General features: G+C 33.8%; 2 protein-coding genes across 2 annotated transcripts; one reads left to right on the top strand and one right to left on the bottom strand.

Annotated features, from left to right (window-relative positions):
• Positions 1-371: 371 nt before the first annotated feature.
• Positions 372-5,428, bottom strand: LOC106619992 (uncharacterized). Its single transcript, XM_014238355.3, has 2 exons — positions 5,008-5,428; positions 372-1,708 (listed from the first exon to the last, which is right to left on the bottom strand). The coding sequence occupies exons 1-2, from the start codon at positions 5,047-5,049 to the stop codon at positions 716-718; spliced, it is 1,035 nt and encodes a 344-aa protein (XP_014093830.2). The 5' UTR covers positions 5,050-5,428; the 3' UTR covers positions 372-715.
• A 3,204-nt stretch (positions 5,429-8,632) lies between these two features.
• LOC106619988 (ornithine decarboxylase 1) lies at positions 8,633-13,964 on the top strand. The gene is given in 10 exon segments (XM_014238353.3): positions 8,633-8,654; positions 8,657-8,697; positions 8,699-8,888; positions 10,848-10,939; positions 10,996-11,153; positions 12,738-12,861; positions 12,919-13,092; positions 13,243-13,488; positions 13,565-13,633; positions 13,718-13,964. Coding segments are annotated over 10 exon segments (1,257 nt in total). The 3' UTR covers positions 13,859-13,964.
• Positions 13,965-15,021: the final 1,057 nt, after the last annotated feature.

Here is a 15,021-nt window from a genome sequence, read left to right as displayed (position 1 = left end):
ACGACACGCAAGGTTTGCTGACGACTTTTGCCATGGAAAAAAAATGTATCAACGAGTTTGCTTGAAAATTTTATTTCCAGTAAAATCACAGCTACGCATTGTTTAAAATGTCGCAGAATTGTTTTTTGAGGAGCCTACTTGATGACGAACAAAAGTTTTGAGTGGCACAAAGCACTCAGTGAAGGTTGTGAAGCCATCGAAACTTGCCTCATGCGATGATTGTGACTGACTTTTTTGCAAAACAGGAAACGAAAGTCTTCGCCCTGCCACCGATCTCGCCAAATTTGACTCTCTCTAACTTTTTTCTGGTTTCGAAACTGAAAAGTCTTTTATTGAGTCTATGTTTATGAAAACAAATAAAATTTTAGGTATTATATGTATAGACGAGTATGAACGTAGGTATATGTACATATTGTATATGTATAGGTATATCATTTATTAGTAGTACAAATTAGAGGAGCGCTGAGATGAAATATGTACATATGTATACTGAATATTCATAAATAAGTACATATTATTGCTTAATTTAAGACACAATTTCATTTTTAGATACATATGTATGTAGGTACAAAGTTTTTATGTATTTATGTAAATATAAGCTATATGAGTATATCCATTGAAAGTAGATGAACGATGTTAACTAATAGAATAATATTAAAGGCTTGTAATATTACATTGAATTCATAACTTCACGTTTATGCAATGCAGCGTTGCTTTACACCTGGGACCGACATAGATTACCACCAGCGAATTGGCGTCGCTCGTTGAGGGAACTGCCCAGCAAGTCCTCATCCAACCATGTTTCCAATGTCGTGGAACTAGAGCGAAAGCTGGACTTTTGCGACTCGCTATCTAATTTAAATTTGGAAATACGCTTTTCACTTGAATTATTCCAATTCATATCCGTGGAGTCATTCCAACTGTCATCGATGTAAAAATCATCGTCTAGCGAATTGCCATTGATGTCCCATTTGACAACGGGCATCAATTTATCGAAGCGGTCACGCTGCTCTGCTATAACCACGCTTTCGAATTTTCCAGGATTCTTAATTTCCAAATTCAGTACATTAATAGGCACATATGAGGGTATATTTTGTGGAAAAGAATGGACGGCTGGTGGTTGACGCATACTGCCGCCGTTGTGGCTGCGTTTTGCTTCAGCGGTATTGCGAGTGCGTTTTGGTGGATCAGCGAGCGAAGCAGCGTTTTGTGTGCTCTCATTGTGGTTGTTATCGTCAAAGTTGTCTAAGCTTAAATTGGACGGTGTGCGACGGAAATAGCGTATGTGCTTTTTATATCGCACTTTTTCGAAGACATCGGTGTGTGTAGAGATTTCGGGCTCATACACTATTTCATCAGAGACTGTGTCGCCGCGCGGTTGCTCTAATCGTTGAAATTCATAGCCGTCGGAGGTTCGAGTTAAGCGTGTCGTCAGGCTTTGCAGCATCGTGTTATTCTCGATATCGGTTAAACTTAAATTTTCTATGTCAGCCTCGTATGCCGATGATGTTTCGTAGTCTTGGACGGGATTATTTTCCTTGAAATTATATTTTTGATTACTAGTTTCGTTTTCCTGCGTATATTGCGTTTTTCGTAACGACGGTTCTTTATAGTACGAAGTTACGTCGGGATTATCATTGTATATTTCGTCTTCTTCTTCCAGTTTTATCGCAGACATCGGTTTGAAGGGAGTAATTTTGCGAAATATCTAAAATAACAAGTACATTTATTGAAAATACATCAATTTACAGAAAGAATGGCCAGAATAAAATAAAACAAAAAATTCATTTTAATATACTTGTATTTTTTTCTTTTGAACAAACTTTAACTTATTGTATTGTATAGAAACAAGGTCTCGCAACTGACCAAGATGTGAAAGTTAAGAAGTAAAGTTTTAAATTAATGATAAATGTTAAATGTCAAACAACTAATATCTTATTGTTGGTCTACTTAAACACAGTGGTTTTAATATTTTTTTATACAATATTGAATTTACAAAATAAAAATTTCAACACTTTGTAAAATTTTTATTATTAATATATTTAGTTGTGCGGTAAGTTCTGTTCAGGCCGTTATAAAAATGAAAATATACAGATTTTTTTTTTTTTTTTTAAATTTATTTAATAACGCGGTTATTAAATGAGCGGTGTAAAAATTATAATTAGAATTTTTGCTTTCACACAAGCTCAAACGATTCAGCCATTGAATAATAGCAGCAGGTACTGTTTCTACTGGTTTTGACGACGCTGCTCGAACCGAAAGATATTTTGAGGCTCACCAAATTTTTGTTGATTATTGTCCCACAAAATTTTTATTAAAAGTTTTAGCAAAGTTTCAACACGAGGTATTAAAGCGAAAAATTTATTTTCAGTTTTAATTCCAAAAACTTACGTCTATTCCTTATGTGGAACATATTACCGATCTTCCGGATGCCTTACACATGGCTTTTGACACTATCGTTGACTTTTTACCACAACTATTTATTAGAGTGCGAAATATCTTAATAATATAATATATACGAGAGTAGTCGAATAGAAAATTTAATAAATATTGAATTTAAGAGATTTTCTAAAATAAAGTTTTGCACTCATCGGGAAATATTTTGAATTATTTAAAAATTAGTTTAAATCGAAACCTGCATTATAGTACTACTTTTACAGTGTTATAAATTGAAAATTTTCTGAATCAAAAATTTAACTTTTGAATACATACATACAACAAATTCAAAATTAAAATATCTTTTTATGAAAATACGGTAAAACTGTTTTTTTTTTATAATATCTCAAGAGCTACATAACAAAGCAATCAAAAAAGGGCAAGTTCTTGTGTAACCGAACATTTTATATTATCGCAATTTGCCAGGATCAAAGCCGGGGAAGTAATTCCCCTAATACTAATTTTTCGGTGAATCCGTGAATGTATTATATTAGTCATCTTATTAACCTATACCTCACATAGTTCATTACTTTATTTACATTAAAATCAAACTAACACAAATTACTACTATAGATATCATAATAGTGTTGAGAGAAGGTACATACAGACATCATTTTTAATGTTCTCGCCTGATTTTATTGAGACACTTTCTATAGAGATGTATGCAATTTTAACTCAAACAAGGGCCACTATATTGGGGTAATTGGTTCTAAAAGAAGGTCTGAAGTGATTTGGCATTAAACTAAAGTATGTCCGAGAACTGGTTTCCATTAAGATTACTCAAAATTTTACCAATATAATCGGCATAGAGTGCGCTAAAATAACGAAAATCGTTTTATGTAGTATAAGGGAGCTGGGGTAATTCGTGAACCAGTTTCAACTATTTACGCCACGCGCGATTGTGCGCGAGATGTGGTTGAGTAGTTGTTGAGATATGGTATTTTACTTGTAAGGAGCGATTCCACGCGCAATGTCCAATTTTGACACCGGCTCCTATGAGGCCCTTTTGTGTCATGTTGGATGTGTGAATTTTAATGCTTCTAACGTATTTACTTATAGTTAGTGAGTCAGTATAGCTTTATTGGTTCATTTGCTGAACTTTATAGCAAACGTAACAACACAAATTATGCAACCTGTTCAGAAAGGCCATGAGAGACAGTTAAGACAGAAAACTTCGTGGAATTTCCAAAAGACGAACGCGTTCGACTTTAAAAAGAAACTCCGGCTCTATTCAAGCGAAGAAAAAATGAGTTTCTTCACAAATTCATGATAATGTATGAAACATATGTAGATATACCTATAGTTACACATCTGAGTTCAATTGGCAGTCCGCTGTCTAAAGCGTTCGAAAACACAACGGTCAGTATTCTTATATTATCCACATGGGAAAATAATTAGATCAGATTGCTAGGCTTATCAGCCCATGTAAGAGGCTAGTTAACTTCACCAAAAAATTGTTTTGGCATTATCATTATAAAATAAAACTTTTTTTTTTATAATCGAGAAATCATTTCCACAGACATATGTATTAAATTCCAAGTCATTTTGACTTTTTTTTAGATAAGAATGCTATTATAACATCACTTTGTAGATATATGAAAACTTTGTGTTTGGTTTTGCCTGCACTTAACTCTTCTACACTTTTTTATTATTATCCAATCATTTAAACTTGAAAATCAAGTTACGAAAAGTTCAAAAAACGGTTAAATCCATTGAGTTTGCGACGATTAAGTAAGATATATTCCAATTTTGCCTCTTCCTTCATTCATTTATAAGGTATGAATCTATATATATAAAAATTAAACCCGTTTCCCGTTGTCACGCCATAACTTGAGAACGGCTACACCGATTTGGCTGGTTTTTTTTGCAGTATTCTAATACTCTGTAGAAGGTTCTTACGGAAAAAAGTATTAAGAAAATGTCTCAGAAAGATTGAAAAAATACATGTAATTTTGCATATTTAAAAAAACGCGCGTAACGAATGTCATCGTCATTCACAGCCATAGACTATATTGAATGTGTATCGTTTGTTCGGAAATGTGGTTACTTAATTAAATTTTCATTCATTTTTATATGGAGGGTATTATAGATTCCAGGTTAAATTGAATAGGTACTCATACCTAAGATAGGACAACTGTCAGCTATACAAAATAAAGTAGTTCGTCGGGTCAACTAGTTTAAAATAAAACTGTAATGCCAACAACGTGCTACTACATATTTATATACGAGTACATATTATATGTACCATATATCAAAGCTACGCGATTTTTCTGCCATTATTATTTTTATTGATTTGTGTTTGGGGTCAAGGCGTGCACGCAAATTCATTGTTTACTATATTTTACACGTGACATTTTCGTATTCAATACACATAATACATGAAATCACGTTGTCATATACATATAGGCGTGCATTAGCATGGACAAAAATTTAAGGAAAAAACGTTTACACAACTCAATAGAACACATCCTGAAAGTTTTGTTCTCGTTTAGCCTTCGCTTTCCTTTATTGATTTTTTCACAGAGACCAAACATTCACTTTTTCTATCCGAACTATTGTATAATTTCTCACCTTCAAACATGACTTCTTCGTTATTTTCAGTAACTGTGCCATACTTGGATCTCCGTATTATATTCGACAGTCATGAACATTCCAGCAGACCCCTGTCATACATACTTCCTGGTATTCATATGCTCTCGTATTCTAATCAAATCTCGATTCTGTTGCACTTTGTTAAACCGCAGGGTCTAAGTGTATCAGACTAAGAAAGCGTTAGGCGCCGACAAAGATCCATGAATGTCAAGAAAAATGTGAAAATATTCCGAAATTCCAATCAATTAAACGGGCAGCAGGGCGACCGCAATGTCCGAGCAAATATTTACTAATGCTGCCGCCTGTAAACGAATGGTTCCCCTGAGGCCATTGCGTACTCGTATGTCTTCGGCGACATTTTGGCACGCATAAACACATGGATGGACTGTGGGTGAGAAAAGCTGTTCAAAAGGGACTGCAATGACACAATGTGGTCACTGTGCTTCATTGACAGACTCACATGGCATACATATACCATACATATATATTTATATAATTTGGTTGCAGCGCAGGCGCAAAAAGGTACACATCATAATAACGTCATGAAGAAGAAACTGCTATGCCACAGCGGAAATACTCGAGTATGAAAAAATTGTATGTTTCCTAACTTCGTAGGTTCAATAAATTATTTTTAGAAGTTCTGGCAAAATGTTATTTATTTATGTAATGCGTGAATATAAATACAAATGTATATACATTTGAATAAACATAAAATATTTATAATACGGAGTTTTATTCTGTTTTGCTCCTTTGTACGTTTAACGAAGTTATCTTCACTTTAATCAAAAATACGAATATTTGCGAATTCGATAGCCAAAGGGTGAAATGTGGTCTACGCAAAAATGTATTTGTAAAAGGTAGCGTATTTTCTGATATTTCTAAAATTTCATTTAAAAATTTAATTGTATTCAATTTTTGGTAATAAACTCTAAAATCCTCTTGGAGTAATACATTATTTTTGAAAAATGTGGCGGTTTGCGAGCTGTTTTACACATTCTTTCGTACGCAAATACTAGGGTTATATGAATTTTAATAATCTTATCTTCCCATATGGCGCATTCCTCAGGTGTTATCGCCTTTAATGGTTTGACAATTTTCCATCCATATTGTACCTCTGAAACTATCCTACAAGCAGAGAGTCATAAAAATTTACCATCTGCTATGGTTTAAAAATAAAAATAACAAGTAAGGAAGACTAAGTTGGATGTAAACGAATATTTTATAATTTCACAATGTTGCGTCGAAGAAGCCGAATGGATTACAATGAAAGTTCGTAGACCGATTTCACACATTTTGGGCATTAATTATATTGCAACGGATTTCTCAATAAATCGTCTACCTTGAAATTCAATCTTGATTTCGATCACTGGATTGTTATATAAAAATCCTAATTTAATAAATACACTTATCTTTATTTTTAATTTTAACTTATAATATAATAATAACTTAACGCTTTATTACTCACTACCCAAGCTTACGGATACAGTACTTCTTACTTATATTTCATTTGCTTTTTACGCGGTAGCACTCTAACTAGAACTGAGTTTGCTGCACAATCCGGAAGCCCTTATATAGTAGATCGTTAACAAAACTTCACCACTCGAACATTCTGGCAACTACGAATTTCGCTGTCTAGTTGATTCTGAATATTAATCCACTTTAACCTTAAATTTATCGTGCTCTTCCGACAGCGAGACCCTTGTATTGACACAACGTTGCTTCCTGATATTCCGACTGTGAGGACACTTGTGGTGATATACGCACCTCCAGCTCTTTCGACGCTGCTTCGAACGCTGCTGACAACTGTGCTCACACACGCTCTTCATGCGCTTCCAATTGTGAGGACACTCCTCAAACGCTTACAACGCTTTTTTTCTTGGCCATGGCCTCTCGCAACCATGATTGTAATTCGGCTTTTATTCCATTTGTTGCCAACCACGTTTTTCCAACTCCTTTTTCTTTGACTGAATATAAAGCTGTCATATATGAATATATGGGAAGTAGATTGGGGGGATTGTGTTATATGGTAGTGTTCCAATTTCGCCTATTTTCACAACGTAACATAGAAAGTTAAAATAATATTATGCACACAATTTGGTGGAAATTGGTCAAGTAGTTGGTGGGATATAGGTTTTCAATTAAAGTGGGTGGTTCCCATTGACGAAAAGATTTGTCCTGACAAAATTTGGTTGATATATAACCTATCAGGAGACCGGGTCACTCCCGCTTTTTAAAAATTCTGCAACTATAGGTGCTCCTCCTAACTACGATTCGCTGTGCCGCATTACAGGTTTGTATCTTAAATTGGGACTTGGCGATGGCGTTTTATAAATTTACAATTAATGGTATTTTGTGGACGTGGCAGTGGTCCTATTCCGCCCATCTACTAATAGGACCGAGAATTGCATCCCCTTCAGCGTCCAAGTATTAACTCCTACTCGGCGATCAGCCAGTAACCCCAACCTAATATAATCTAAATAGGTATTAGGTAGGTAGGTAGAGTGGCTGTCTAACGACGCACCTAGGCCTATAGGAGGCCCATTCTGATACCACCGGGACTGATAGAGTGTTCCCTCACTCTATCGTCTCCTCTCTGAACCAATCTGTGCTCCTGATGAAGCTCATCAGTGCAAATAATTTTATATTAGCAACTTCTGATACGTCAAGGAAACCACGACAGATAGTTGCGATTCTTTTCCTGTATAGAGCGTTACATTCGCATAGATGATGTTTTACAGTCTCCTCTTCTTCTACTTCTAAGTAGGTATTACTTAAAACGTATTTTTTGTCGACCTTTTATTTGCAAGACAGATTTTGAAAATCATCATGGGAACAAAAAATTCTCGCATACGCTTTAATTTGACAACCAAACCGTATTTGATAAAATTGTTGTTTTTAGTGCGCAAAGTGCCCAGCTAAGAAAAAGTGGGAGTAGCACAATCTTATGCGGGTTATCTAACAAACAGCGCTAAATATTCTCAGATCACAATATATATCGATTAATCTTATCATTGTAAATGGAAAAACTCTAAATAGACATATATTCGCATTGTGAATTATAGAAAATTTAGAGAAACAGAAAAAATCAAATACATTTTCTTGAAAATTAAAAATTCTTTCTGAAGATCGATTACATAATAAATAAGTATTTAATCAATATTCACGTCCAATTAAGGTTACTTAGTAAGGCTAAAATATCGATTAAGATAATTTTTAGCTTGATTGTGACAGCTATATGCTATAGTGGTTCGATATAAGCAATATATTCGGAGATTGTAGCGTTGCTTTGGATAATATTCTAGCCATATTTCGGTAAAATAATTTGTCACATAAAAAGTTTTCCATATAAGGACTTGATTTGATCGATTAGTTTGACTTTAAGATTCGATATCTCAAAACTGAGAGACTAGTTCGCGTATATACAGACGTTCGTGGCAAACTTAATATACTCTCTTGAAATCATAAGTGTTAAAGGAAATGCAATTAACTTTGTTAGAATTCAAGACGATACCTATACATTTCCTATTGGAAACGCATTCGTTATTAAAAACATATACATAGGCATATATACGTCTTCATTGTGGAAAAGATGTAAGTGATAAGAATGGGTGTTTCTAATATTGAATTTCTAGTTTTAATCAGTTCGCGTTCATATTTTACGTTGTTGAGACTTGATGCAACAATCATGTACAAATTCGGGGAAATAAACTCATACGAGGGAGTTTTAGACCTTAAAGGAGTCGTTAAAGATGTTGATGTTGAAGAGATGGAGGAGGCTTTGAATATCTGCGATCTTTCTACTCTCGCCCAAAAGTATAAAACCTGGACCAAACATATGCCGCGTGTCAAACCTTACTATGGTGAGCTCAGGAATTTTGATGTAATAGATATGTACAAGTATATAAGTTTATGTACAACTGGCATATAATATATACTAGAATACGAAGAATGTTCAACAAATAACATTATTATTGGTTAAGTAGAGAGAGTGTGATTTTAGTGCAAGACAGTGAATATTTTCTAGGTTAAAAGACCTCAATTTCGTGCACAAAATTCATACATATCTACAAGGTGCGTTCCAAAGTAACAGGACTTTTAAAAAAAATACAGAACAAATGGTTTTATCGGCAAAATCAATTAATTTTATTCAAAATAGTCTCCTTCTGCTTTAATACAGCTTTTTGCACGGTCCAAAAGCATGTCGAACGAGTGTTTTAGCTCGTTGCCCGGTATGGCCGCCAGTATGCCGGTGCAAGCCTTTTGAATGGCCTCCACGTCTGCATAACACTTTCCTTTCATCGGCAAATGCATTTTTCCGAAAGGTAGAAGTCGCACGGTTCCATATCAGGTGAATATGGGGAGTGGTTGATTGTTAAAATGTGATTTGTGGTCAAATAATCGGCCACAAGCGTCGATCGATGAGACGGCGCATTATCGTGCAACAAACGCCAACTTCCATCTTCGCGATATTCGGGCCGAACACGTCGAATACGGCGCACCAAATGCTTCAAAACTCCAAGGTAGAATACCGCATTAACGTGACGATACCCTTGGAATCATAAAAACAAATCAGCATTGTCTTCACTTTTGACTTCTCCAGGCGCGATTTTTTGCGTTTCTGCTCATTTCTCATTTATGTCCTCACGACCACTTTGAAAACGTTGAAACCACTCGTGCACTCTGCTACGGGATAGGCAATCATCGCCATAAACTTGTTTCAACAATTGAAACGTTTTGGTCAAAGTTTTACCAATTTTAAAACAAAATATAATGTTGGATCTTTGTTCGAAGCTCATTTTCGCACCGATGACTAAAACATACTGACACTTAAAGCGCAATAGCTTCACTTCCAATAGATGAAGTGTCATGAAATTTTTACTGGAAGTCGATAAAGGATAGCAGGTTCTAACGCACTAGTCGACATATAGATGACGCCACTAGAGTTTACTTTTTTACTGTTTTCTTTGGAACGCACCTTATATGTATGAAAAAAATAAACTCTATAATATTGAAATTTTAAGTGTTTTGATGACATTTTTTTAATGCAAAGAATCCTAAAGTTTTGCAAATATGTATGGTAAAATATAGCTAGGATAGAAAATTGGCTATCTTCCACATTTGCCTCATATAAACCGGCTTGGTTTACTAATTATTTCTTATTTCTTCCACTATTTCATCTATTTTGACAAAAGGTCCAATGTCTTCGCTCTTACTTAAATCTGGCCAAATTTTCTACCATAATCCTTTCAAAGATCTTTCGGTTATCTCGTTCCAAGATAGGATTATGTTTTCTACAGCATCATGATATTGTAGTCTTTCCGAAATTCTCTTATTGATTGCTTCCCTTTTCCGTGTATTCTTTCAAATATTTTGTTCCATTGATTGGATTAATGTATGTATGTAAGTGTGTGTGTATTCGGATGCACAATTTTGGGGAGTCTCCAGGTTGAAATAAAAGAGCGCTTAACCAAAACAGCGTTTAGCGGGATCTTACTGTACCTATAGCCATTTTACCGTGCCTTGTTCTTGATAACTTCAGTATCTGAAAGTTCTTAGTCTTCAAACCATTTTTTCTGGATTCTCCATTGGTTACTTGTGAAAAAAACTTTAACGTCATTTCGATGAAAATCTTTTCAACTAGACCTAAGTTTCTTAAACAACTTCTGTTTTTTTAATCTGAAATTTCTGCACTCATCAAATGATTCCAAACTATGATAAGTACGTTAAAACAAAAGATACAAAATACCGTCTAAAGTTGCTTATTTCTTTATTTGAAAATGTCACGAGCCAAGATCACTTCTTCATTTTTTGTTTTGCAGCTGTTAAGTGCAATGACGATGCATTCATTGTGAAGGAGCTAGCTGATTTGGGTACTGGGTTTGACTGCGCTTCTAAAAATGAAATAAATCTCGTAAGTAAATGGCTATAAGATTAATCAAATAAATGTATTAAAAAGATTTGACATAGGCTCTGGAAGCTGGTGCCAAATCAGAAGACATCATATTTGCCAATCCTTGCAAGCCACCGAGTCATCTCCAGTATGCTAAAGAGAAAAAAATTATGGCAAGCACTGTGGACACTGAATTCGAGATCTATAAAATCTTTGAGCACTATCCTGAATCAAAGTAAGGCAATAAGTCTGATGTTCACTTATGGGGGTCATCCCCTTTTGTTTTTAGGGATTTTTTATGATTTTGTTAAATAATATTGTGTAGGTCATAATTTTCTGCGTTCTGAACACCCCCGTCTCGAAAAAAATGTGCTCTCACTTTCTCCACAATTCCGGCTGATTGGCTTATCTGAAACAAAAAAAATTATTGGCGTTTTAATCTGTAAGCCTAAATGCAGGAATTGGACTTTTGGTAGACTTTTGAAAATAAAGTTGCGAATTTTGCGTTTTTTTTTTTGTTTACTGATAATAGTTCATTCTATGCGTTTACTTGTGTGTACCCTACAAAATTCAAGTCATTCGGTCAAACCGTTTTTGAGATACGAAGGAGGAAAGTTTGAAAAATACAGTTTTGAAAAAAACGCGTTTAAAGTTTCAAGCCCGCTTAAAACAGTTCCCCACAGCTCCTTCTTCTAACTGCGGTATTTTTTAAACGATTAAAACGATTTTTAAAAGATCACTTTACTACCGTATTCTAGGCATGTGACGAAAGCAATTTATAAAAAAAAAAAATCGTAAGGCCAAAGTTATTTGAATTCGCAAACTATATGTACGTACAATTTTTAAAAATCCTAAAACTACATATCCTCTTTCATCGTTTACTATTTAGTTTTCTAGTTTCTTTGTTGGTCATATAATGCTCTATAGATATGCACACAGATAGGTGAGAGACTACCATTTTAAAGCTTATAGCTTCCAATCTCAGCCGAGGTAAACTTTTAAGTTATTAGAAAAATGTTTTTTCCCATAACTAATAGGCAATCTTCGAGAGAATTTTTAAAATAAAAAAAAATTCAAATAAAATACATGAGGCGTTTAAAATTGGCTTAGAATTTGTAGAATTTTCTATTTGAAGCACAACGTCAATGATTTTAATAAATATACGCTCTGTTATATTTACACAATGAGCAACATACATACATATACATGTACGCACTTTCGGTTTTAGCATCGAATAGCTTGGATAATGTGGTATCAACGAGGCTTATTGTTAAAAAGAATCGGTGATTCAACAGATCAAGTGTGATCCTCGAGATCTAATCTATCTAATCTTACTTCAATCTGGAACATTTTTATTTATTATTTTCTTAAATAGGTTGAGTATGGGTAACTTTTAAAAAAAATTATGTTGTTTACGCTTCAAATGAATGATATATACTGCAAAATTCGCAGAAGGACAATAGCTTTCCAAGGCATGTTCGGAATATTTGAACAGTGGAATAAAGTTATAAAACCTTTAAAATTAAAATATTCCAGATTCTATGTAATTGCGTGTAAACAACACAAATACATTTGTGTAGGTTTCAATTTTGGTTATGCTCTTTGAAGGTTTTTAACTTAACTCTTGGAAAGTATCACTTTGGAACTCAAATAATAAATTATTCGCAAATTCTAATTTAAATAAGAATCTGCTTCCTTCATAATTTTACAAAATCTCATTTTTGTTTTAATGAAAGTTAATATATATTGCGTACTGTCTAACAATAAAAATAAATACTTACAAAAAATTTATATAAACTTTTTTATATATTTTTTTAAGTTTGGTGATACGTTTTCGTTGTGAGGCCAAAGTAGCACAATGTCCACTGGGTGATAAATTCGGGTGTAATGCAGAAGAAGATGCTGCGGCTTTGATGCTCCTTGCAAAAAGTTTGGGGCTTTCCGTGAGTATCAAATTAAAACTAAATTATAATCCATATAAGTAATATCGCATCCACCAGGTGATAGGAACCAGTTTTCACGTTGGCTCCGGCTGCAGTGACTATCCAGCATATAACCGAGCCATTTCTACAGCAAAGAATTTGTTCAAATTCGGAGAACTGCTTGGTTTCGATATGAAATTGTTGGACATTGGCGGTGGATTCCCAGGAGCTGACGATAATAAATTTGCTACCGTGAGTACCTTTAATATTCAAATTTAGATACATTTAAATAATACTGCCAAGAACCTTGGGTGTCGCGACTAAGAATTCTGTAGGACTGACGATGAAACAGTTTTTTCTTTGATTCGCTTCGATAATAAACAGTTCTTTTTTCTTTCCAAGATTGCGAAAATTGTCAACATGTCTTTGAATAAATTTTTTCCGGACGAAAAGGTTGGAATAATTGCCGAGCCTGGTCGCTTTTTCGTAGCTTCAGCTTACACCTTGGTTTGTAAAATCCACGCCAAGCGAGAAGTGCGATCCGGTAAGAAGGTGGATGTGAAAATGTACTACATAAATGACGGCGTATACGGATCGTTCAATTGTGTTTTGTATGACCATCAGAAAGTCACTGTGGAGCACTTCTTGGTATGAAAAATCTTCATCGTTATTTCTTAATGGAATGTAAAAATTTAATATATGTACATTAAAATACAATTGTTAGGAGGAAGATAAAAACCTGAAAAAGTATAAGACTTTAATATGGGGTCCCACCTGTGATGCATTAGATAAGGTGTGTAACGATCATAAGTTTAAAACGTTTCGAACCAAATGTAAATCAATTAACATTCTTATTTTTATTCTTAAAATTACAAAGATCATCGAGAATGCATACTTGCCAAATCTATCGTGTGGAGATTTGATTGCTTTTCCAAATATGGGCGCATATACGGTGCCGATCGCCAGCCCCTTTAATGGATTCATGGTGCCGAAGACATTATATTTTAAAGCAATTTGAGTTTACAACTAAAATATCTATATTTTTATGAAAACAATGGCTTAATGTTTTACCGGGGCTCATATTTTAATTCTGTATAAATGTGAAATAAATGTCACTGATTTAATTTTTGAGAGTAACTTCTTATCTGTTAAACCCTTTTTTTGCTCCCTTTTAAATGACTCTTACAATACAAATATTTGGAGAAATTAAAATTTCAAGTTCAAACTAGCGAGAACTTTTGAAAATGTATCACGTTGTTAACTGATAATCTGAACTAATCATAGGCATATCCTCAAAGTAAACATTCGTGCCGAAATTGTCACTATAAAGATCCGAATTAAATGGACATCTCAACTAAAAATGTTGCTTTAAACATACCGTCATAAAATAGGGTAATGTATAAAAATGAAAATACAGAAAGTCTTCATGTAAAGTTTAAACCCGTTGGATTTTATCGCCAATATGTTATTTTTTTATTTGTATTATAGTTTTTTTTTTTATTTGTGGCCTAAGATTGTTACTGTGATGTAAATATTATATGTATGTAATACAGATTGGTATTATATTTAAAAAAATATACCAAATATCGGTCAAGGTACACACAGAACGAGTAAACAAGAGAGTCGTCTCTTTAGTGAATTCAACGAATAATTAATTACAGTGGTCGTCCAATATATACGTAACGATTCTTATGTTGTCCACCTATTTCTTAAAATTCGAAAAATTCTCTAAATAAAATTATATTTTTACCTATAATAAAATCATCTTTTCAAATAAATAATAAAATACATTAAGTTTCACATATACCATATATAACAATAATATAACATATACCATATAATTTAATTCAACGACAATCAAATTTTAAAACTTTGTTTTTTACAAAAAAATTTTCAATTCACGTCGGTTTTTAACAATTTTTAAGTCTTTTTTATTTCGATTTCTTGCAAATCCTTTAGTTCAACATATGAATATTGCCCAAGTGTCTCATTTCTTTAACAAATTTATTGCTTCTTCGTGTTTAACTTCATTTGCCGTATCGTCTGATTGAGTAGTGGAATGTACATGTTGTTGTTGTAGCGGCAGAATTTTGCCGAGTGGAAACGATGAGAATGTACATCATATGTATTGTCGTTTGCATTGGAATCTGTAAAACCATAATCAAAATTCCACTCATGAAT

Source organism: Bactrocera oleae, chromosome 4, assembly GCF_042242935.1.
Source record: "Bactrocera oleae isolate idBacOlea1 chromosome 4, idBacOlea1, whole genome shotgun sequence".
In the NCBI taxonomy this organism is placed as follows: domain Eukaryota; kingdom Metazoa; phylum Arthropoda; class Insecta; order Diptera; family Tephritidae; genus Bactrocera; species Bactrocera oleae.
The sequence above is the reverse complement of the archived record's forward strand: the minus strand, read 5'-3'. Positions and strand labels throughout refer to the sequence as shown.

Coding starts and splice junctions, on each gene's coding strand:
- LOC106619992 (XM_014238355.3), bottom strand. CDS start 5,049: ATGGCACAGTTACTGAAAATAACGAAGAAGTCATGTTTGAAG. Junction 1,709..5,007: donor CGAAGAAGTCATGTTTGAAG/GTGAGAAATTAT, acceptor TTGTTATTTTAG/ATATTTCGCAAAATTACTCC.